This window comes from Aquarana catesbeiana, unplaced genomic scaffold, assembly GCF_042186555.1.
Source record: "Aquarana catesbeiana isolate 2022-GZ unplaced genomic scaffold, ASM4218655v1 unanchor231, whole genome shotgun sequence".
Classification (NCBI taxonomy): domain Eukaryota; kingdom Metazoa; phylum Chordata; class Amphibia; order Anura; family Ranidae; genus Aquarana; species Aquarana catesbeiana.
The window spans coordinates 197396-223185 of NW_027362659.1; the positions used below are offsets into that span (position 1 = coordinate 197396).

Below are 25790 nucleotides of genomic sequence, written 5' to 3' on the forward strand. Positions count from 1 at the left end.
GCCAGGGACTCAATAGACAAAAGCCAAGATACAGTGTTGAAGTATATTTGAAAGATGGTAACCTGAAAAGGCAAAAGGGGAATCAACCATGATTATATGACGTACTTACATAGAGCCATTCGTGTGGAATGACTAATTTCAGGGATGCATGGTATCTTGTCGTGGTCCGCATGCAGCTTAAGGTTATTTATAGGGCTTCCTGAATTCCACTAATAAGCCACAGGTGCCGACCACTCCCCCCACCTCCAAGATGTGGCATCCCAGCCGCAGGAAGAGCGGCCACAGTGTGACTGCCCCAGCGTCCCGGAAGGCAAAAAGCCCCGACCACCGTCGTAAGTTCCACCGTAATTACGTGACGTCATGGCGGGGCGCACACACACGGGAATGCCGCCCAAAATGCGCGCCCCGCCGCGCATGTCTGGAAGTGATCCAGGGATGCCGCCGGCAAAGTGTTGCTCCCTTCAGCGGCCAAAAAAGAATTTCGGCTGCCTGTTGGAGCATGATCGAGGAACGCAGGGGCCTCTGCATTCCCCCACCCTGCCAGGAAGCCACAGGGAGCCGAGCCCCCACCCAAAGAGACACCGGAACCCACAACGGATATAAAGATGCACAAGTTAGAGTACATAGAATACAATTACAATAAATGAGAAGCAGCAACATGCAAAATGGACCAAAGTTAAACAATGTTCCAATCTTTTCGTTTGTTATTCTCTATGGTCATATCTAGGGCATAAAAAAATAGATATAAAAAACAATAGATATGTTAATTGGTCCCGTATTGGTGACCAATGGGAGAAGGATTCCATTATATCAGTGGTTGGTGAAAGAAGGAAATGCTTACTGTCATGAAATTGTTGTTACTGAGAGACAAAAATTGTTCATTGCAAAAGAAACCTTTGGAGGAACCCTGGCTGAGAAAGGCTGGACTAGGCAGTAATATATTTCTATACCCATTGGTGGGAGTGGAGATGATCCCATCTATAAGGATATACAGTACATACACACACAGCACAAGGCCGTGTTCACACTACGAGACGTTTCTCGGGGCTGCAGTTCCTCTGAGCTCCACAAGATGGTGATCTCACCTCTACCCAGACAGGACATCTCTATGGAATACAGACAGGAAGTGATGTCAGGTACTTACAGGAAGTTTTCGGGTGAGAGGTGAGTCGGGAGGAAGTAGAGAGAAGACATTGCTGGAAGTGGTAGCTGAGGAGGTAATAAGATCTTATTTTCTATTTACACCCAGTAACCCCCCGTCATGTCCGTCCTCTTCCTCCATAGTCACTGTGATGTCTTTTATCTCCAGCAGATGATGATACACACATATATAGTGTGGAAACCTTGCGGAAGGGAATTTAACAAGACATGTGGCCACTCATTAAAATTAGAAGAAAAGAGGCTTAAACTATGTAGAGGGTTCTTTACTGTAAGAGCGGCAATGATGTGGAATTCCCTTCCACAAGCGGTGGTCTCAGCGGGGAGCATCGATAGTTTCAAGAAACTATTAAATAAGCAACTGCATAGCTGCCAACTGTCCCGGATTTCCCGGGACATTCCCGGGACTTGGACTTCATTCCCGGATTTGTGGTGTCCCGGGAAATGTCCCGAAAAATCCGGTTCCCGTTTTTGAATCCGCCGCCGCCGCCGCTAGAGGTCGGCGGCCGGCGGAGACATTTTGTGGAAGTTCAGGAAGACGGCTGGGGGGGGCTAGACGAAGCTTCTGCGTCGCCGCCCACCCCCTGCCCCGCTCCGCCTCGGCCCGCCCCGCTCCGCCTCGGCCCGCCTACCCCCCGCCCCGCTGCCAGTCTGATATGGAAAGGGGCGGGGGTTCTAGGTGGGGGGGGAGCGCGCGCACCACTGTGGGACACCTGAGGTGAGTGGGGGGGGCACTGGGGACACCTGAGGTGAGTGGGGGGGGCACTGGGGACACCTGATGTGAGTGGGGGGGGCACTGGGGACACCTGATGTGGGGGGGGGGCACTGGGGACACCTGATGTGAGTGGGGGGGCACTGGGGACACCTGATGTGAGGGGGGGGCACTGGGGACACCTGATGTGAGGGGGGGGGCACTGGGGACACCTGATGTGAGTGGGGGGGGCACTGGGGACACCTGATGTGAGTGGGGGGGGGCACTGGGGACACCTGATGTGAGTGGGGGGGCACTGGGGACTCCTGATGTGAGGGGGGGGCACTGGGGACACCTGATGTGAGGGGGGGCACTGGGGACACCTGATGTGAGGGGGGGGGCACTGGGGACACCTGATGTGAGGAGGGGGGCACTGGGGACACCTGATGTGAGGAGGGGGGCACTGGGGACACCTGATGTGAGGGGGGGGCACTGGGGACACCTGATGTGAGGGGGGGCACTGGGGACACCTGATGTGAGTGGGGGGGGGGGGGCACTGGGGACACCTGATGTGAGTGGGGGGGCACTGGGGACTCCTGATGTGGGGGGGGCACTGGGGACACCTGATGTGAGGGGGGGGCACTGGGGACACCTGATGTGAGGGGGGGGCACTGGGGACACCTGATGTGAGGAGGGGGGCACTGGGGACACCTGATGTGAGGGGGGGGGCACTGGGGACACCTGATGTGAGGAGGGGGGCACTGGGGACACCTGATGTGAGGGGGGGCACTGGGGACACCTGATGTGAGGGGGGGCACTGGGGACACCTGATGTGAGGGGGGGCACTGGGGACTCCTAATGTGAGGGGGGGCTCCGCCGGGGACACCTGATGTGAGGGGGAGCTCTGCCCGGGACTCCTGATTGTGAGGGGGGCTCCGCCGGGGACTCCTGATGTGAGGGGGGGCTCCGCCGGGGACTCCTGATGTGAGGGGGGGCTCCGCCGGGGACTCCTGATGTGAGGGGGGGCTCCGCCGGGGACTCCTGATGTGAGGGGGGGCTCCGCCGGGGACACCTGATGTGAGGGGGGGCTCCGCCGGGGACACCTGATGTGAGGGGGGGCTCCGCCGGGGACACCTGATGTGAGGGGGGGCTCCGCCGGGGACTCCTGGTGTGAGGGGGGGCTCCGCCGGGGACTCCTGGTGTGAGGGGGGGCTCCGCCGGGGACACCTGATGTGAGGGGGGGCTCCGCTGGGGACATCTGATGCGAGGACGGACTCTGCTCGGACATCTGACGCAAGGACGGACGGCTGGTGACAGGCGACGTGGCTAGTGACACGCTCAGGGATCCCACTGATTCTGCATTATGGTGAGTTGAATGATTTCATTTTATATTACAATATAATAATAGAAATAATGCGCTTCAATCATCCTGACACCATAACAACCATGGTGCCGGATTGATTGAAGTGCTAACACCAGGTGTTTGGAGTATCTTTATCTGCTGATTGTTAAACTTTCTAGAATACACATATTTCTATTGTGTAGGATCTAGGGCTGCTGTCCCGTCATTTCCCTCTCTCTCCCCCTCTCCATCCCTCATTCATTTCAGACTCTAACCACACCCTCTAGAGCCACGCCCATTTAAGCCATGCCCACAATTTCGCGTAAACCACGCCCATTTTTCGCGCGCCGCACTTGTCTATTTTTGCTAGGCCACGCCTGCTGACGAATGCCCCGCCCCCTAATTATTGGACAGCTCCGCCTACAGCCACAAAAGTGTCCCACATTTTTTTTTTTACAATGTTGGCAACTATGCAACTGAACGACTGCAACATACAGGGATATACAATGTAATACTGACATATAATCACACACATAGGTTGGACTTGTGTCTTTTTCAACCTCACCTACTATGTAGCCCCTTCAGGGTCAGAACATTCCCCACTTGTGGGGCCGGAACATTCTCCTCATTTTGGAGATGTCACCTTTCCCACCAATCACCTTCTCACCTCATCAGTCTATATTAGGGTTGCCACCACATCCCTTTAGGGTTGAATATATTTTTTTTATTAACCATTTTTTAAAGTAAAGCAGTTGGGGGTAAGGGATAAAGAAAAACAGGTGGGGTGGGTGGTAGTGGTTGAAAGCCATCACCACACTAACGGTACATAGAGTTAGGTTGTGGAAATGCAGATATCACAGTGTAATAGTTGCAGTCAATATCCTAAGCATTTCATGTATCTATGCAGTTGGGTATACAGAGTTGAACATAAACCTGAGGTAGGGGAGGAGGGGGGTAAAGTAGGGAGAGAGATAAGAGGGGGAAAGTGGGATGGGGGGTATAGATATACATTCAGTGCGATTGTAACTGTTTTTCATAGCATGGGTGAGCTTGGATGGTTGGGAGGCCGTTCACCGGTGCGAGGTCATCAAGACATCTGGACCAACTACTCCGGTGTTGTTCCGGCCGTTAATTCTAGGGTGTTTTTCAGCTCATCCTCTAGTGATTCCTTTCAATAGTCTATCCGGGGTAGAATAATGAACCCAAACATACCACATTTTTATGGTGTTTATCCCAGTTGTCTCCCTCACTGGCACGCATCTCCTCCTTTTAACATGATATAATTGAGGATGGCGATCCACCTATGAAGGGGGGTTACATAGTAGGTGAGGTTGAAAAAAGACACAAGTCCATCAAGTCCTACCTATGTGTGTGATTATGTGTCAGTATTACATTACATATCCCTGTATGTTGCGGTCGTTCAGGTGCTTATCTAATAGTTTCTTGAAGCTATCGATGCCCCCCGCTGAGACCACCGCCTGTGGAAGGCTCTTACAGTAAAGAACCCTCTACGTAGTTTAAGGTTAAACCTCTTTTCTTCTAATTTTAATGAGTGGCTACGAGTCTTGTTAAACTCTCTTCTGAGAAAAAGTTTTATCCCTATTGTGGGGTCACCACCAGTATAGTATTTGTACATTGAAATCATATCCCCTCTCAAGCGTCTCTTCTCCAGAGAAAATAAGTTCAGTGCTTGCAACCTTTCTTCATAACTAAGAGCCTCCAGACCCTTCATTAGCTTTGTTGCCCTTCTTTGTACTCGCTCCATTTCCAGTACATCCTTCCTGAGGACTGGTGCCCAGAACTGGACAGCATACTCTAGGTGCGGCCGGACCAGAGTCTTGTAGAGTGGGAGAATTATCGTTTTATCTCTGCAGTTGATCCCCTTTTTAATGCATGCCAATATTCTGTTTGCTTTGTTAGCAGCAGCTTGGCACTGCATACCATTGCTGAGCCTATCATCTACTAGGACCCCCAAGTCCTTTTCCATCCTAGATTCCCCCAGAGGTTCTCCCCCCAGTGTATAGATTGCATTCATATTTTTGCCACCCAAATGCATTATTTTACATTTTTTCTACATTAAACCTCATTTGCCATGTAGTTGCCCACTCCATTAATTTGTTCAGATCTTTTTGCAAGGTTTCCACATCCTTCGGAGAAGTTATTGCCCTGCTTAGCTTAGTATCGTCCGCAAATACAGAGATTGAACTGTTTATCCCATCCTCCAGGTCGTTTATAAACAAATTAAATAGGATTGGTCCCAGCACAGAACCCTGGGGGACCCCACTACCCACCCCTGACCATTCCATGTACTCCCCATTTATCACCACCCTCTGAACTCGCCCTTGTAGCCAGTTTTCAATCCATGTACTCACCCTATGGTCCATGCCAACGCACCTTATTTTGTACAGTAAATGTTTATGGGGAACTGTGTCAAATGCTTTTGCAAAATCCAGATGCACCACATCTACAGGCCTTCCTTTATCTAGATGGCAACTCACCTCCTCATAGAAGGTTAATAGATTGGTTTGGCAAGAACGATTCTTCATGAATCCATGCTGATTACTGCTAATGATACTGTTCTCATGTTCTCATTACTAAAAACTTGTATATAGTCCTTTTTCATCCCCTCCAAGAGTTTACATACTATTGATGTTGGGCTAACTGGTCTGTAATTCCGAGGGATGTATTTTGGGCACTTTTTAAATATTGGTGCTACATTGGCTTTTCTCCAATCAGTTGGTACCATTCCAGTCAGTAGACTGTCAGTAAAAATTAGGAACAATGGTCTGTCAATTACTTGACTGAGTTCCCTAAGTACCCTCAGGTGCAAGCCATCTGGTCCCGGTGATTTATTAATGTTGTTTCCCAAGTCTAATTTTAATTCTGTCCTCTCTTAACCATGGAGGTGCTTCCTGTGATGTGTCATGAGGATAAACACTGCAGTTTTGGTTACTGAAGCCCCCCGATTCACTCATGAAGACTGAGGAGAAGAATAAATGCAATACCTTTGCCATCTCCCCATCCTTTGTAACCAGATGTCCTTCCTCATTCTTTATGGGGCCAATATGGTCTGTCCTCCCTTTTTTACTGTTTATATACTTAAAGAATTTCTTGGGATTTTTTTTTGCTCTCCTCCACTATGTGTCTTTCATGTTCTATCTTAGCAACCTTATTGCACCCTTACATTTCTTGTTGCATTCTTTATAAAGTCTGAATGCTGATGATGATCCCTCAACCTTGTATTTTTTGAAGGCCTTCTCCTTTGCTTTTATATGCATTTTTACATTGGAGTTAAGCCATCCAGGACTTTTGTTCACTCTTTTAAATGTATTACCCAATGGGATGCATTGGCTAGTGCCAGTATTTAATATGCTCTTAAAGCAAACCCATCTCTCCTCAGTGTTCTTTGTTCCTAAGTTTTTATCCCAGTTTATGCCTTCTAGCAAGGTTCGTAGTTTAGGGAAGTTGGCTCTTTTGAAATCCAGTGTCTTTGTATTCCCCTTATGTTTCCTATTTGTGTGATTTATACTGAAGCCAATTGACCTGTGATCGCTGTTACCTAAATTGTCCCATATTTCCACATTCGTGATCAGGTCTGTATTGTTGGTAATCAGTAGATCCAGTAACACTTTATTTCTAGTTGGTGCATCTACCATCTGACCCATAAAATTGTCCTGCAAGACATTTAGGAACTGGCGATCCTTAGATGAATATGCCGTTCCCTCTGCCCAGTCTATGTCTGGATAGTTAAAATCCCCCCATTATGATAACACTTCCCATCCTTGTTGCTAATCTAAATTGTGATAGGAGATCCATCTCCCCTTCCTCCCTCAGGTTAGGTTACCTCAGATTTCCAATATTTCGTGATCAGCTGTCGAGCTGCCAATAGAAAAAAATCTAAGGAGGTTATTCAAACACGAATTACCGTGACAGGATGTCAATGTACTGACACTGTAGACTGGCTATTTCAGGGGTAGTTGAAACAGTACGCCATGTTTATTATATTATGTTATAGTATACTGTATAGTATCTTATTTATATTCTTCTTTTCCATTTTTGTTGGTCATTTTGATGCTCCTATATCCTGATCACTATAATGGAATGATCTCCTTCATCTCCAAGTTTCCATGCAGTTGTTAATTGGTTATGTACAGTAGCTGCACTTTATTTTATATTTGATTTATGAATGTGGATTTAAAAAATATAAAAATAAATATGTTTACAATAAAAATATATTTTTGTATAAATTGTTTGGCTGTGCCTATAAAGTCTAAGCTTCTTGTTCAACTTTTCTGTCTCAAATTAATAGGACGTGGCACTATTTATTCTCTATGTATCCACAGGACCACTATGTGCTGAGACAATCAATATTTTCAGCTATTTTCTGGTGTTGTTCATTTATTTATTTTTTACATGTGGCAAACTGTTTAATAATCTTGGTTTACATTTTTGGCAGCGTGGTCTTATACACATTTACTGGAGATCATATGATCATCACATTGCCTCCACCTCCCTCCCTGATAGAATATAGAAATAAAAAGAAGATTCTAGAAGTCACCGGAGAGATCATGGAGGAGAGGTGAGCGGTGCTGGGAATTCTGGGACATTATCCAGTAACAGACAAGGGATGTGTCTGGATGGTGACTGTATCATTGTGTGTGTCAGGTTCCTATAAGGTGTCAGGATGTCACTGTCTATTTCTCCATGGAGGAGTGGGAGTATTTAGAAGGACACAAGGATCTCTACAAGGACGTCATGATGGACAATCAGCCGCCCCTCACATCACCTGGTAAGAGGAGACTTTATTGTAAAGGAGAGAGCATTATGGAGGGTCCACCTAGATCCCCCATCATCTGATAAACACATAGAAACAATGTATTCAGTCAGTGTGTGTGTTTCCTACAGATGGATCCAGTAATGGGAACCCACCAGAGAGATGTCCCCATCCTCTGTATTCCCGGGATTCCACACAGGAAGGTCACACCATCCCTCACCATCATCAGGTAGATGAGGAACAATCACTGATAGTATCATTAGGATCTGTACATTATCTGCATTGTTACCATTGATGTCATTTTTATTCTATATTTAGAGTGGAAACCTGAGAGATTGTAAACTTGAGATTAAAAAAGAGATAAAAGAGGAGGATGATGAGGATGAGGTGATGGAGAAGTCAGAGTTTCTAAAAGAACACAAAGATCTGTACCAGGACACCATGGTGGAGTCATCCAGCTACAGAAACTCACCAGAGAGATGTCCCCGTCCTCTGTATTCCTGGGATTCCACACAGGAAGGTCACACCATCCCTCACCATCATCAGGTAGATGAGGAATCACCACTGATAGTATCATTAGGATCTGTACATTATCTGCATTGTTACAATTGATGTCATTTTATATCTTTCAGAGTGGAAATCTCGGAGATTATATTATTGTTGTTAAAGAAGAGGATGAGGAGTATGGAGTGATGGAGGAGTTTTCAGAAGGACACAAAGATTTGATGGAGCCACCTAATACCAGGAACCCTCCAGAGAGATGTCCCCGTCCTCTGTATTCCCAGAATTCCACACAGGAAGATCACACCATCCCTCACTGTTACAAGGTTGGTGGGACAGAGCATCTAGAACATGAACTCATGGAGATGATGTGTGGATGCTGAGCTTATATTTTACTAATGAAATTTTATTTATTTTTCTTGGATTAGGATGAAGGTCGGATAGATATAAAATTTGAGGTTAAAGCAGAAGAAGGCAGATATGTGAGGGATGATCAGCAGTCTATGGAGGAGGATGGAATAATGGGGACATTTATAGAGGAGGACACTCCTACAGAGATCAGCACAGGTGGGTCATTAACACTAAATATATTCCTCCACCCATACTGCTCACTGATTGGTCAAGAGTAGGGTGGGGACTGGGTGATATCAGCCTGTAATACTCTGGTCACTTTCCTGAGCTGTGTTCCCCATCCTGTATTTCTCTCAGATAATAATTATCTGTGCTGCAGACACAATTTATTTATTTAGATTGGATTTATGGAGATTCTGGGTTTCAGCTGGCAGCAAAATGTTAATTTTCTGCATAGGCATTACTAGACCTAGGCAACTGGGGTATGTATCTTGAGTCTTCTGCCCCATACCTGGCTCTAGCTAAATCTCTCCCAAGGTTACTTGCTCTGTTGTCTGCTGGCTGTGCCGGGTGGAGGGATATGTCTGTATAGTCTCGGACCCAAGTCACTGAGTGCAGTCTCAGGAGATGGGAGGCAGCGGTGTGGGACCTCTGCAACTTGTCTCATATAAACATTTCAGCTTCCACTGATTACTGAATACCAATATTATGAGTCCTGACCCTTACACTGTATAATTTATATTGTACATTACATACTCCTGACCCCTGCACTATATACTCTATGTTGTACATTACATGATTCTGATACTGTATAGTCCTAACTTTTGAATCCTATATAATAAGTTGTACATTACATAGGCCTTACTTCTTTTGCTCCCTGCTGGACATTTGATATCTGATGATTTGATTGGCGCAAAGACTTTTACATGCCTTAACAGCCTTACAACTATTACAACCTTAATTACTTACCAACCTTGGCCAATTCTGGCACTTCTCTCCTACTCTCCTGTAGAAACCTAAATTTTGTTGCTACAAAATTACTTACAGTATCTCACAAAAGTGAGTACACCCCTCACATTTTTGTAAATATTTTCTTCTATCTTTTCATGTGACAACACTGAAGAAATGACACTTTGCTACAATGTAAAGTAGTGAGTGTACAGCTTGTATAACAGTGTAAATTTGCTGTCCCCTTAAAATAACTCAACACACAGCCATTAATGTCTAAACCTCTGGCAACTAAAGTGAGTACACCCCTAGGTGAAAATGCCCGAAATTGGACCCAATTAGCCATTTTCCCTCCCCGGTGTCATGGGACTCGTTAGTGTTACAAGGTCTCAGGTGTGAATGGGGAGCAGGTGTGTTGAATTTGGTGTTATCACTCTTACTCTTTCATACTGGTCACTGGAAGTTCAACATGGCATCTCATGGCAAAAAATTGTTGCTCTACATAAAGATGGCCTAGGCTATAAGAAGATTGGCAAGACCCTGAAACTGAGCTGCAGCACGGTGGCCAAGACCATACAGCAGTTTAACAGGACAGGTTCCACTCAGAACAGCCTCGCCATGGTCGACCAAAGAAGTTGAGTGCACGTGCTCAGCGTCATATCCAAAGGTTGTCTTTGGGAAATAGACGAGTGTTGCCAGCATTGCTGCAGAGGTTGAAGGGGTGGGGGGGTCAGCCTGTCAGTGCTCAGACCATACGCCGCACACTGCATCAAATTGGTCTGCATGGCTGTCGTCCCAGAAGGAAGTCTCTTCTAAAGATGATCCACAAGAAAGCCCGCAAACAATTTGCTGAAGACAAGCAGACTAAGGACATGGATTACTGGAACCATGTCCTGTGGTCTGATGAGACCAAGATAAACTTATTTGGTTCAGATGGTGACAAGCGTGTGTGGCGGCAACCTGGTGAGGAGTACAAAGACAAGTGTGTCTTGTCTACAGTCAAGCCTGGTGGTGGGAGTGTCATGGTCTGGGGCTGCATGAGTGCTGCCGGCACTAGGGAGCTACAGTTCATTGAGGGAACCATGAATGCCAACATGTACTGTGACATACTGAAGCAGAGCATGATCCCCTCCTTTGAGAGACTGGGCCGCAGGGCAGTATTCCAACATGATAACGATCCCAAACACACCTCCAAGACGACCACTGCCTTGCTAAAGAAGCTGAGGGTAAAGGTGATGGACTGGCCAAGCATGTCTCCAGACCTAAACCCTATTGAGCATCTGTGGGGCATCCTCAAATGGTAGGTGGAGGAGCGTAAGGTCTCTAACATCCGCCAGCTCCGTGATTTCGTCATGGAGGAGTGGAAGAGGACTCCAGTGGCAACCTGTGAAGCTCTGGTGAACCCCATGTCCAAGAGGGTTAAGGCAGTGCTGGAAAATAATGGTGGGCACACAAAATATGGACACTTTGGGCCCAATTTGGACATTTTCACTTAGGGGTGTACTCACTTTTGTTGCCAGTGGTTTAGACATTAAAAGAGAAGTATGGGTTTATTTTTTTTTCCTAATCAATCTTGCCTCGGTGGATGCAGCATCGATCCCCCGGCGCCTCTGCACTGAAAACTGAGCAATCAAACATTGCCGATCGCTCGGTTTTCACAGCTCCGTGAGCAGAGAGCTGCAGACTGTCAGTCACAGCTCTCTGCTCTTCTCCCTCCATGCTCGGTGGAGCGCTGGGCTGTGGAGAGGACGGAGCGAGCCATCTCCAGGCACCTAGGGGATCCAGGCTTTATTGTCGCGATGATGCGGTGCCTGGACTGATTCCAGTGACGTCAGCAGAAAGCGGACTTCAGCCCGCTCTCTGCTGAAAACAGGTCACAGGAGTGCAAAACGAATTGCACTCCTGTGATCCATAGGAGAAGCCCAACCAAAACGAGCTCAAGCTGGACTTCTCCTTTATTGGCTGTGTGTTGAGTTATTTTGAGGGGACAGCAAATTTACACTGTTATACAAGCTGTACACTCACTACTTTACATTGTAGCAAAGTGTCATTTCTTCAGTGTTGTCACATGAAAAGATAGAATAAAATATTTACAAAAATGTGAGGGGTGTACTCACTTTGGTGAGATACTGTATATAAATACATTAGCAGAGGCCTTATATAATAAAATGGTGGGTTTTGCAATTTTTATTTTTTTTTGCCACAAGGTTTTTCAAACGCAATTTATTTTAGAAAAAAATACACTTTAATTTTATTTCACACCACCACAATGTAATTTTCAATTTTATCATAAAATCTAAAAGATATTATGCCGATTAAATAGATATCTAACATCTCACATTTTAAAATTGCATATGCCAGAGGAATGGCGCCAAACAATAGTATTCAAAATTCTCCATAGGCGACGCTTTAATCATTGTTACAGGTTACCAGTGTAGTGTTGCAGAGGAGGTCTGCATTTGGAACTTACATGTGCATTTGCGCATAATCACGGGGGGCGCTTTTTTTTTTTTTTATTTTTTTATTTATTACTTCAGGCATACCCCACATTTAAGTACACCAGAGCATGTATGTAAAACGAAAATGTACTTAAAGTGAAGCAATACCTTTTTTTTACTGCTCAATGCATATACTGCATTGCAATAGTGATTTACAGGCATTACTGATTACCTGGGCAAGCTGGCCGAACCCAAAATTGGATATGTGGCATGGCAGTGTCATGTCAAGCTGACCAAGATTTTCCATAGACACCAATGTGTCCGTACTCGCAAGTGTACGAAAGCAGGGTATGCCTGTGTTCATTTCATCCCAAGCTAATTTTTACACTGTCTCTTTAATTTTTTTAATTAACTTTACTGCTATTAGATGAACAACATCCCTTCTGAGAGCATGGGCCGTGACATCTACTCTTAATGGGGAGGTCACTTCTCTGGGCAGCCACTAAAATCACCTCTGCAATACAGGGCATCACCTGCTGAAATTTGTAATACTGGGATGATGCCTGTAGTTGCAGGCTTCATCCCAGTATAACCACTGCCAACCAAGGACATCATATGACTGCCTACAGTTGACAAGTGGGTAAACCGAAAGTGATAATGAGGGAGAAGTTAATAACCCAATGATGGTGGTCTTCAGGATCAGTCCAGTCTTCATCTTGGTTGTTCTCCCCCATCCTCACTCTCTGACCTCTGGTGGGGCTCAGCCCCACTGTTATTCATGACTAAATCATGGACTAAATAAGGAAGTGCAGGACTTCTTGTGTTGGGAAGATGGCAATGAGTGATAGAGGGGGTGGGGGCACTCATCCTATAATCCCCTCATCACTGTCACTCCTATAAAAGACAGTTTTCATTGTTTCCTCATTCTCTGACTAAGGTCCATGAATAAAGAAATGAACTGGTCGGAGATCAGAGGACCCATTTACTAGTTACCTTGAGGGGGGAATTGTAAGATCCTCAGAGACAAAGCTGCCTGATGTGGGCGGAGTCCTGGTTTAGGGGAACCAATCTGCTCATGTCTAGTAATAATCTTTTTATTTTTATTTTAGTAGATGGACGGGAGATGAGGAAAACCTCAGAGGATTGTCTCACTTTGTCTCCAGACTGTAAAGTAGAAGATGAGGACATCACACAGTATAGTCCAGGAGAAAACCCGACTACCTCAAATGTCCATCTGGCACCACACAGTGTAGATGGACCATCGTATTCCTCTTATCCTGAGGAACCTCAGACTGTGAGGGACGGTGCCGTCCTTCCAACAGAGAAGAGGCTTTCCTGTACTGAGTGCGGGAAGTGTTTCCATTTTAAATCACATCTTACTAGGCATAAAAGAACTCACACAGGGGAGAAGCCGTATTCCTGTCCTGAGTGTGGGAAATGTTTTTCACAGAAGTCAGATCTTTACACTCATCAGAGATCTCACACGGGGGAGAAGCCGTATTCCTGTCCTGAGTGCGGGAAACGTTTTTCACAGATCTCCCATGTTTACACACACAAGAGATCCCACACAGACGAGAAGCCACTTTCCTGTTCTGAATGCGGGAAATGTTTTTCATTGATGTCCAGTCTTTACAGACATCAGAGATCTCACACAGGGGAGAAGCCACTTTCCTGTCCTGAGTGCGGGAAATGTTTTGCAGCAAAAACAGATTTTGTCAAGCATCAGAGGTCTCACACAGGGGAGAAGCCGTATTGCTGTCCTGATTGTGGGAAATGTTTTTCACAGAAATCTGACCTTTACAGACATCAGAGATCTCACAAGGGGGAAAAGCCACTTTCCTGTTCTGAGTGCGGGAAATGTTTTTCACAGAAATCTGATCTTTACAGACATCAAAGACTGCACACGGGGGAGAAGCTACTTGCCTGTTCTGAGTGCGGGAAATGTTTTGTACAAAAATCAAACCTTGTTACACATCAAATGTCTCACACGGGAGAAAAGCCGTATTCCTGTCTTGAATGTGGGAAATGTTTTTCACGGAAGTATCATCTTTATACCCATCAGAGATTGCACACGGGGGAGAAGCCGTATTCCTGTCCTGAGTGTGGGAAAAGTTTTTCACAGATGTCGACTCTTTCCAAGCATCAAAGGTCCCACAAGGGGGAAAAGCCGTATTCCTGTCCTCAGTGTGGGAAATGTTTTTCACAGAAGTCCGATCTTTCCAGACATCAGAGATCTCACATGGTGGAGAAGACATTTTCCTGTCCTGAGTGAGGGAATTGTTCCTCACTGAAGTCCTGTCTTCCTGTACATCAGGGATCCCACACAACCCTCGAGGTGTATTAGTGCCTTGAGTGTGGGAAATGTCTTCTATATGAATGTTGCTGACCATCACAGCTCTCATGTGGGGAAGAAGCACACCCTGATATACACCTCAGATATACTCCATGGCTGATCTTCATCATGTAAGAAACAGTTCATAAGGAGATCAGAGATCACCAAAGACATGGATGAAGTGTTGTACCGTGTTGGTCATTGATAGCAGTAGAAAAATAAAAATTGAGTCATTACCTTTCATTGGCTGAGTACAATTTGTGGTGTAAGATTTCACAAACACCTAGAGGTAAAAAAAAAAAAAAAAATAGTTGCATGAATTTGACAGGCATTCACCCAGCTGTGATGAATTTTGGCCATGTTTTATTTCTGTTTCAATCTTTTTTATTGATTTTTTTTAAAGAGTAAAAGCAATATGAACATTGTGCAGAGCAGCAAACAATCCCTGCATGCTCTGTATAGACAGTAAGAGATGGTGCATGAGTAGAGGAAAAAACAAGGTTACAGCATCTCTCGGCAATTGAGTGATGTCTTCTCTAAACTCACAGGTGAGCATTTAGTCACCAACTTATAAAAGCAGGAATATTATGTTTCGTGCTATAACATGGATGTAGAAACGACCAGAACCTTATAAACACTATGGGGTGGTCTCCACACAATCACCCCCTGAGTCATATTGTGGGTCAATAAACCTGTGATTTCGAGGTTAAGACCACCATAAAGCTCAATCTCTGGGAGTAGGCCCCTTAGGTAGAAAAGCCCACCCCCAGAGATCACGGTCCACAAAAGATTACTCGTTACCAAGCATTATTACAGTCCCGCAAGAGAGGCTTAGAGTCCCCAAATGTAGACATCGCTATCCTAAATAAGAAAGAAAAATTAGTAAAAAAAAAAAAGGGGCGGGGAGATAAAATTTGGGCTAAGTGAACATGAAGCCAAGGCTGGCAGGTATCAAGGAAACAATGGAAGAAATGAGAAAGGGAGAAGAGGAGAAGAAGAAAAGAAAAGGGGTCTGTCCAAGGATCTTACATCGGCTTGTTCAGACGACTAGATTCATGCATCCGGGATCTGCAGGTAAGCTAGCCAAGGGGTATTTTATCAAAAATGGATTGTTTATCACGTAGGACACTCACAAATTTTTCATTCAACATGATTCAAGTGAGTTTTCGTTTAACTATTGCAATATCTATGACAGGGCTTTTACACGCTGTTGCTAAAGCGATCTTGGCAGCTAGAAATATAAGATAAATTAAGGTCTGTATGTGTTGTGGAACATTATCAACAGGCTAATTTGGTAGGGCAATACTCACATCCTTAGTGATGTTAACCATCGTGACTGAAAAAATAAATGAGTGAACCCTCATCCAAAATCGTTGCCCTTGGTTCACGACCACCACACGTGTAAGGATAGCCTATCTGGCCAGAGCTCCTGAAACAGGTAGCTGAGGTTCCCGGGTACATTTTGGACAGGCGTTCCGGCACTGAATATTATCTGACATGGATCTTGTAACCTGCCTCAATCAAGGCCACATTAAGGACACCTTTATGGATTTGTGCCAGTCCTCCACCTCAGGGGCTATGTGTCAGGCTAGGAGCAGATAACAGGTAACAGTTCAGGTGTGCTGATTATGCAAAGAGTTCAAAGAACAAGAGCACATACCATGAACAGGTCTAAGCAGAGCAGGTCAGCTGGGACTTGTAGTTCACCGCTGCAGATGAAGGTAGATGTTTGCTGGACCTTGTAGTTCACTGCTGCAGATGAGGATAGATGTTAGCTGGTGCTTGTAGTTTACTGCTGCAGATGAAGGTGGATGTTAGCTGGTGCTTGTAGTTCACTGCTGCAGATGAAGGTACTACAGTAGAATCAGGCAAAGCGTAGTCTAGGCAAGCTGGGTCATACACAGGTAGATCAGAGTCCAAACGGTACAGAATCAGAAGCGAGCAAGCAGGGCCAAACAAGGCGGGTCATACACGAAATAACAAAGCAGATAGCAGCTGTTTCAAACAGTGGCACACAAAGGTAAACTCTATCACGAGCACTGATTGAATGCTGATACAGGTGATTTAAAGGTGAGATGGCCAATCACTGTTGTTTCCCAGGCAAAGGCTGTGCCAGGTGAGTTGTGCTGGGTCTTAAAGGGATCCTAGTACTGACAGTACCCCCCGTTTCTGGAAGGGTTGCTCCTGCACCCCCAGGCTTACTTGGATAACAAAGATGGAACTTCTTCTTTAGTCGGTCAGCATGAAGATCATGAGCTGGGACCCAAGATCGATCCTCTGGGCCGAAACCTTTCCAATGGACGAGATATTGTAAGGAATTGCGTACTCGTCTGGAATCAAGAATGTTCATTTACTTGAAGGCTGGAATGAACAGGTTTTAACAATTAAACATGAAAGACAGTTGAATGCGCATGGATGGGGGAAGTTTTAATCTATAGGACACAGGATTAACAATCTCCAAAATTTCATAGGACACGATGAATTTTGGGCCAAGTTTTTTAGATGGAATATGCAGGGACAGATTCCTAGATGATATCCACACTTTGTCACCAACTTTATATCCTGGTGCCTTTGAGTGCCTCTTGTCAGCCATTTTCTTAAAAGCCTGCACAGAGCGAGAAATAGCACGATTAACATCGGACCAGATTTTGGAGAAATTTTCAATCGTGGTGTTGGCATCTGGAACATCAGAGGGTGGAAGATCAAAGGAGCACACACGAAGATGCAACCCGTAAACACAGAAGAAAGGAGAGGTCCCTGTAGATGTGCTGGCACAATTATTAAAGGCAAACTCTGCCCATGGAAGGATGTTGACTCACTCCACCTCATCATTGGCCATCAGACAGCGTACCATCTTCTTTAGAGTCTGATTAGTCTTTTCTGTTTGGCCATTTGTCTCAGGAAGATATGCTGAAGAATACGATAACTTAATCCCCAGCTGAGAGCAAAGGGCCTTCCAAAACATGGGCTATAAACTGAGCCACGGTCTGAGACAATGTTAATTGGTGCCTCATGGAGCCTGAAAACATGTTTAATGAATAAAGATCCCAGTTCTTTAGCAGATGGAAGTTTCGGAAGCGGAACAAAGTGGGCCATTTTACTGAACCTGTCTACCACCACCCAGATCGTGGAACATCCCTGGGACGGAGCTAAGTCAGTAATAAAGTCCATAGATAAATGGGTCCAGGGACAGGTAGGTATTGGTAGAGGACATAGGAGACCGGGGGCTTAGAGGTACTGCTCTTGCTTCTGGCACAAACTTCACAGGCCTGAATGAAGGCTAACACATCCTGCCTAATCGATGGCCACCAGAGGTTCCGAGAGATAATCTCAAAAGTTTGCCTAAACCCTGGATGTGCTGCAGGTTTTGATGCATGTACCTGCAAACGAAGAGCCAGGGGCACAAAAAGCATACCAGAGGGAGTAGAGGGAGGGGCTTCAGCCTGTGCAGGTAACAAGGCCTCAGAGATGTCAGTCTGGGTGAAAGCCAAAATCCTAACCTTAGAGATAATGGGTTGTGGAGGAAGCGGAGGAGGAGAAGCTGATAAAAAGCTGCGCTACTCTACTTAAAACACACCACTCTGTAAGATTCCAAGCTTACACAATCATTATGCCCCCCAGAATTCTATACTACATGCAATAGTGCCCCAATTACCCACCCTACAGGGTGTATTTTACATAAATTCCAACATAAATAAATACAAAATTGGTATGTGACATATATGACCAGACTATAATGTCCAAATTCCTGTGCAATGTGCAATAATTGCCAAGATCTCTGTAACATGTGTTATCCGTGACTCTTCGTGACCCCTTCACCACTTTAGTGACAGGAACACCACACCTGGATTAGCCACTCACCAGATGCCAGTTAAACTGCGCCTTTGGTTCATTTAGTAGGGATAACCACTCCACATACTCCGTATTGTTGCTGACCCCAATGCGCTATATATAGACCATGTCCTCCTCATGAGAAACAGACAACGATCATTGCGCAGTATGTAAAAACTATTTTATGAATGCTAAGTTTAAAAAGAAGACATTACACTTACATTTCCAGGTGCCCATAAGCCGGCACCAAGCTATTCCAGCAGTTGGTAATGGGTGTAGGGATGGCGCTGTGTGAATTCCGTGCCGGCGTGCGGTGCAAGTCTCGTTTACAGCCGGCTTGTGCTTCAGCCCTCGCCTCTAGGCTGCTGGGAGATTTTCGTCACGGCAATACGTCACTTCTGCGCTAGGCGAAAGCGAGGGCTGAAGCATAAGCCGGCTGTAAACGAGGCTTGCATCGCACGCCGGCACGGAATTCACACGGCGCCATCCCTACACCCATTACCAACTGCTGGAATAGCTTGGTGCCGGCTTATGGGCACCTGGAAATGTGAGTGTAATGTCTTCTTTTTAAACTTAGCATTAATAAAATAGTTTTTACATACTGCGCAATGATCGTTGTCTGTTTCTTATGAGGAGGACATGGTCTTTATATAGCGCATTGGGGTCAGCAACAATATGGAGTATGTGGAGTGGTTATCCCTACTAAATGAACCAAAGGCGCAGTTTAATCCGGCATCTGGTGAGTGGCTAATCCAGGTGGTGGTGTTCCTGTCACTAAAGTGGTGAAGGGGTCACGAAGAGTCACGGATAACACATGTTACAGAGATCTTGGCAATTATTGCACATTATACTTTGCACAGGAATTTGGACATTATAGTCTGGTCATATATGTCGCATACCAATTTTGTATTTATTTATGTTGGAATTTATGTAAAATACACCCTGTAGGGTGGGTAATTGGGGCACTATTGCATGTAGTATAGAATTCTGGGGGGCATAATGATTGTGTAAGCTTGGAATCTTACAGAGTGGTGTGAGACAAGGCGTCAGCCTTAATGTTTTTTGGCCCTGGTAAATAAGAAATTGTGAAGTCAAATCTGGAGAAGAACAATGACCACCTGGCTTGACGTGAGTTCAGTCTTTTAGCAGAACGGATGTATTCAAGGTTTTTGTGGTCAATCAGAACTATGAATGGATAGCGAGCTCCCTCCAGCCAATGTCTCCATTGTTCCAAAGCTAGCTTTATGGCTAAAAGTTCTCTGTTGCCTATATCATAATTGTGCTCTGCTGGGAAATATTTACGGGACAGGAAGGCACAGGGGTGGATGGCAGCATTTACAGGATCTTTTTGTGACAGAAGTGCCCCCACCCCTACCTCAGATGCATCTACCTCCACAATAAGAGGCAGCTCAGGAACTGGATGGCATAGAACTGGTGCAGAGGTAAAGGCTTTCTTCAACTGAGTGAAGGCCGCCTGGGCTTCAGTAGTTCATTTAAACTTAGTCTGAATCTTCCTGGTGAGAGAAGTGATGGGATGTGCAATGGTGGCAAAGTTCTTAATGAATTTCCGATAGAAATTTGCAAAGCCCAGGATGCGCTGAATTGCTTTCAGGTCAGAAGGTGGTGCCCAGTCTAAAATGGCTTGAATCTTGGCTGGATCCATGGTTAGGCCTTTGTCAGAGAATAGGTACCCCAGGAAAGGTACTTGTTTGACATGGAATAAGCATTTTTCGGGCTTAACAAAAAGGGAAAGTGCCTTTAATCGGGCCAATACTGAGCAGACGTGCCTCTGATGTGTTTCAAGATTGGGAGAGCATATCAAAATATCATCAAAGTAATACAAGCATGAAGCGACCCAACAGGTCACGGAAAATGTCATTCATAAAGTTCTGAAAGACAGCTGGTGCATTCCTGAGACCGAAAGGCATGCCAAGACATTCGTAATGGCCATCCTTGGTGTTGAAGGCAGTCTTCCATTCATCTCCTGCACAGATGCGCACTAGAATATAGGCTCCCCTTAAGTCTAGTTTGGAGAAGATTTTTGCTGCCTGGATTTGGGAGAACAACTCTGTGATGAGAGGAAGAGGATACCAATTGGGAACAGTTATTTTATTTAGACCTCTGTAATCAACACAAAGCCTTAGTCCCCCATCCTTCTTCGGGGCAAAGAAGCATCCTGCGCCTGCGGGAGAAGTGGAGGGACGGATGAAACCCTTAGCTAGGTTTTCCTGGATGTATTCTTGCAAAGCAAGATTCTCTGGCTCAGACAGTCAAAAGACTCTCCCTCGAGGAGGTGTAGGGACAATCATAACTGCGATGAGGAGGTAAAGCATCAGCAATCCCTTTAGAAAACACTTCCCGAAAGTCCTTATAACAAAGCGGAATCTGTTCCATTTCCACTTGACAGGTAGCAACAGGGTGCTGGATGCAGTTTTTTTTACACTGATTGGGCCAAGCCAGAATATTTCCTGTTCGCCAGTCTATTACGGGATTGTGTTTCTGGAGCCAAGGAAGGCCTAGAATCAGAGGAGTGGATGCAGAGTCAATGACAAGACATGAAATCTTCTCCCAATGCAAGGCCCCCAAATGTAATTGGAAAGGGTTGGTGGATTGGAGCACTAGATCTTGTGAGAGAGGCCAATTATCCACGGAAATCAGGAGGACTGGGCAATCTAGAGCATGAGTTTCCAGGGACAAAGAGGTAATCAGAGTCTTATCAATAAAATTCTCAGCGGCTCCAGAATCTACCAAGGCCAGCAGTTCATAAGTCCCTGTCCCAAAGTGAATGACAGAGGGTAAAAGTATACGATTGTCCCCCTGGGGAGATGAAAGCAGACCTAAGGTGACCTCCCCGCAATCACTTAGGTCCTGGAGTTTCCCGGACGTGTAGGGCATGAATGGAGCATTTGACCCTTGAGGCCACAATATAAGCAGAGTCCCATGTTACACTGGCGTGTGTGTCCCTGGGCAGATAACTGGGTGGAGCCTAACTGCATAGGTTCTTCCTCAGATCTGGCACTGGAAGTGTAATAGTCAGGTGGCAAGGGAGATATATAGTTTGTTTATGCCCTTGTTTAATATGGTCTTAAAGCAAACCCATGTCTCCTCCGTGTTCTTTGTAACTTATGCCGCGTACACACGGTCGGACTTTTCGTCTACAAAAGTCCGACGGACTAAAGCCGGCTGACAATCCAATCGTGTGTGGGCTTCCCCGGACTTTCAGCGGACTTTTCCAGCCGCAAATCTGACGGACTTTAGATTTGAAACATGCTTCAAATCTTTACGTCGTAACTAAGCCAGACCCAGAAATCCGCTCGTCTGTATGCTAGTCCGACGGACAAAAACCCACGCTAGGTCAGCTATTGGCTACTGGCTATCAACTTCCTTATTTTAGTCCGGTGTACGTCATCACGTACGAATCCGTCGGACTTTTGTGTGATCGTATGTAGGCAAGTCCGTTCGTTAGAAAGTCTGCCGCAAGTCCGCCAAAAGTCCGTCGAAAGTCTGTCGGACGGGCTGTCGGACTTTTGTAGCCGAAAAGTCAGACCGTGTGTACGCGGCATAAGATTCTATCCCAATTTATATCTTCTGGCAAGGTTTAAGGAAGTTGACTCTTTTGAAATTCAGTGTCTTTGTATTCCCCTTATGTTCCCTATTTGTGTGATTTATATTGAAGCTAATTGACCTGTGATCGCTGTTTTCTAAATTGCCCCATATTTCCACATCCGTGATCAGGTCTGTATTGTTGGTAATCAGTAGGTCTAGTAACGCTTTGTTTCTAGTTGGTGCATCTATCATCTCACCCATGAAATTGTCCTGCAAGACATTTAGGAACTGGCGAGCCTTAGATGAATGCACAGTTCCTTCAGCAGGAAGTCTGTGTGTGGATAATTAAAATCTCTCATTATGATGACACTTCCCATCCTTGCTGCTAATCCAAATTGTAATAGGAGGTCCGTCTCTCCTCCTCTCTCAGGTTAGGGAGCCTATAGCATACTCCCAGTATTATTTTCCCCTTAGCTTCATCCCTTTGGAGCTCTACCCATAAGGATTCCACCTCCTCCCTAGCTCCCTTAGTGATGTCATCTCTCACATTCACTTGTACATTATTCTTGATATATAGGCATACCCCTCCCCCTTTTTTACCCTCTCTATCCCTGTGATAAAGGGAATACCCTTGAATGGTTGCCAGGCAATCATGAGAGCTGTTGAACCAAGTCTCTGAAATTCCCACAAAATCTAAATTCTCCTCGTACAACAATATCTTTAGTTCACCTATCTTTTCCGTCAGCCTCCTGGCATTGGTGAACATGCACGTAGTTTAGACCGGTCCCATACTGTCCTTTTATTGGGTGTTCTGAGATTGCAAATAGGACTTGTTACTATACTTACCTTGGGTTTGTGTCCTTTAGTTATCCCCATCCACGGCTCATTCATGCTCATCCATCCCCATACATGGGTCATTCATTTTCATCCATGGCTCATCCATCCACATCTCATCCATCCCAATCCATGGCTCATCCATTCATCCATCACCACTCACAGCTCATCCATCCCCACCCATGGCTCATCCATCCCCACCCACGGCTCATCCATCCATCACCACCCACGGCTCATCCATCCCCACCCATGGCTCCTCCATCCCCACCCATGGCTCATTCATGCTCATTCATCCCCATACTTGGCTTATTTATGCCTCATTCATGCCACTACAGTGCCCATCAGTGCCTCACAAAAGTGTAATAGGTAGTCAGGAAATTGTATGTGTAATTTATGTCCCTAGAACAACTGGTGGTGCTCCCTGCATGTTGGGCTTCTGTATGTGGCCAGGCTGTGTAAAAGTCTCACACATGTGGTATCCCCATACTCAGGAGGAGTAGTAGAATGTGTTTTAGGGTGTAATTTGTGGTATGCATATGCTGTGTGTGAGGAATAACCTGTTAATATGACAATTTTGTGAAAAAAATAGAAAAAAATCTTTATTTTGCAAAGAATTGTGGAAAACAAATTACAACTTCTAAAAACTCATCATGCGTCTTACTAAATACCTTGGACTGTCTACTTTCATCAGGTGTGATCAATTTTCAATGATTTGCACCATAGCTTGTAGACGCTATAACCTTCACAAAGACTAAAAAATATACACTAATTTGGGTTATTTTTACCAAAGATATGTAGCATTATAACAGAAACGAAGAAAAATGCATTTTTTAAAAAATTTTAGTTTCTTAATTTATAGCACAAAAAATAAAAAACCCTGTGGTGATTAAATACCACCAAAAGAAAGCTCCATTTGTGTGAAAAAAAGGACAAAAATGTCATATGGGTACAATGTTGCATGACTTCAAAATGTGAAAGTGCTGAAATCTGCAAATTGGTCTGGTTAGGAAGGGGGTTTAAGTGCCCAGTGGGCAAGTGGTTAAACGTTCATCCCTACTAGTGACTATATGATTGGCATGGTTCTAATACTCTAATCTATACGCTGGGCTGTAAATTACATGTTTCTGACCACCGCACTCTCTACACAGGGCTGAATATGATCTACTCCTGACCAGTGCTCTCTCTACACAGGGCTGTATATGATCTACTCCTGACCAGTGCACTCTATACACAGGGCTGTATATGACATGTTCCTTACCACTGCACTCTGTATACAGGGCTGTATATGACATGTTCCTGACCACTACACTCTATACACAGGGCTGTATATGACATGTTCCTGACCACTGCACTCTATACACAGGACTGTATATGCATGTTCCTGACCACCACACTCTATACACAGGGCTGTATATGACATGTTCCTGACCACTACACTCTATACACAGGGCTGTATATGACATGTTCCTGACCACCGCACTCTATACACAGGACTGTATATGCATGTTCCTGACCACCACACTCTATACACAGGGCTGTATATGACATGTTCCTGACCACTACACTCTATACACAGGGCTGTATATGACATGTTCCTGACCACCGCACTCTATACACAGGGTTGTATATGATCTACTCCTGACCACTGTACTCTATACACAGGACTGTATATGACATGTTCCTGACCACTGCACTCTATACACAGGACTGTATATGCATGTTCCTGACCACCACACTCTATACACAGGGCTGTATATGACATGTTCCTGACCACTACACTCTATACACAGGGCTGTATATGACATGTTCCTGACCACTGCACTCTATACACAGGACTGTATATGACATGTTCCTGACCACTGCACTCTATACACAGGGCTGTATATGATCTACTCCTGACCACTGTACTCTATACACAGGACTGTATATGACATGTTCCTGACCACTGCACTCTATACACAGGGCTGTATATGACATGTTCCTGACCACTGCACTCTATACACAGGGCTGTATATGACATGTTCCTGACCACTGCACTCTATACACAGGGCTGTATATGACATGTTCCTGACCACTGCACTCTATACACAGGGCTGTATATGACATGTTCCTGACCACTGCAGTCTATACATAGGGCTGTATATGACATGTTCCTGACCACTGCAGTCTACACACAGGACTGTATATGACATGTTCCTGACCACTGCACTCTACACACAGGACTGTATATGACATGTTCCTGACCACTGCAGTCTATACATAGGGCTATATATGACATGTTCCTGACCACTGCACTCTACACACAGGACTGTATATGACATGTTCCTGACCACTGCACTCTACACACAGGACTGTATATGACATGTTCCTGACCACTGCACTCTACACACAGGACTGTATATGACATGTTCCTGACCACTGCACTCTATACACAGGGCTGTATATGACATGTTCCTGACCACTGCACTCTGGGCCATTATTTATGGTTAACTAAAAACTGATGATCTGTAAAGGCTTTTAAAGTGTCAGCTATGAGCAATTTTGGGTACAAAAGGTTTTCATCAATGCACAAACACACAGAATATTTCTTCCGTTTAATACATTTTTTGTTATAATTTTACTTTTAACAAGATTGCAATAAAAAATGAGAATTAGTAAAGGAAGAAATCCAATTGGTCAGGAAAATGACTTGTCTGGAACGTGGAGGCGGATTCTTTATTAATTTGTGTACAATACAATACACAACGTGTTACATTATTATAACAAAGTATTGTAGAAAAAAATCACACCATAGAAAATGGGGAAAAGTAGAAAATAAACCCGGATTTGAAGGTGAAATTTGTGTACGAGGAACACCTTAAAATAATTGTAAAGCTTCAATTATTTTTTTTTTAAATAACAAACATGTAATACTTACCCTCCACTGTGCAGTTCGTTTTGCACAGAGTGGCCCCGAACACCGATTTCTGGGGTCCCTTGGCGGCTCTCGCGGCTCCTCCCCACATTGGATAACCCCCTAGATGAAGCGCTATCCAAGGGAGTTA

At 45.1% G+C, this 25790-nt stretch overlaps 2 protein-coding genes across 2 annotated transcripts in view; one reads left to right on the forward strand and one right to left on the reverse strand.

The window, feature by feature from the left end:
- LOC141121785 (uncharacterized) overlaps nt 1–25790 on the reverse strand; it is a 146411-nt gene that overhangs the window by 35446 nt on the left and 85175 nt on the right. The window lies entirely within an intron of this gene.
- On the forward strand, nt 1122–15598 carry LOC141121782 (uncharacterized). Its single transcript, XM_073611499.1, has 8 exons — nt 1122–1217; nt 7648–7770; nt 7857–7980; nt 8097–8194; nt 8284–8511; nt 8598–8792; nt 8895–9033; nt 13313–15598. The coding sequence occupies exons 3-8, from the start codon at nt 7896–7898 to the stop codon at nt 14473–14475; spliced, it is 1908 nt and encodes a 635-aa protein (XP_073467600.1). The 5' UTR covers nt 1122–1217; nt 7648–7770; nt 7857–7895; the 3' UTR covers nt 14476–15598.

Excerpts from the sequence above, each read along its gene's own strand:
- LOC141121782 (XM_073611499.1), top strand. The coding sequence starts at position 7,896 with ATGGAGGAGTGGGAGTATTTAGAAGGACACAAGGATCTCTACAAGGAC. Across the intron at positions 7,981-8,096 it reads GCCGCCCCTCACATCACCTG|ATGGATCCAGTAATGGGAAC; the intron begins GTAAGAGGAGAC and ends TGTTTCCTACAG. Across the intron at positions 8,512-8,597 it reads CCATCCCTCACCATCATCAG|AGTGGAAATCTCGGAGATTA; the intron begins GTAGATGAGGAA and ends TATATCTTTCAG.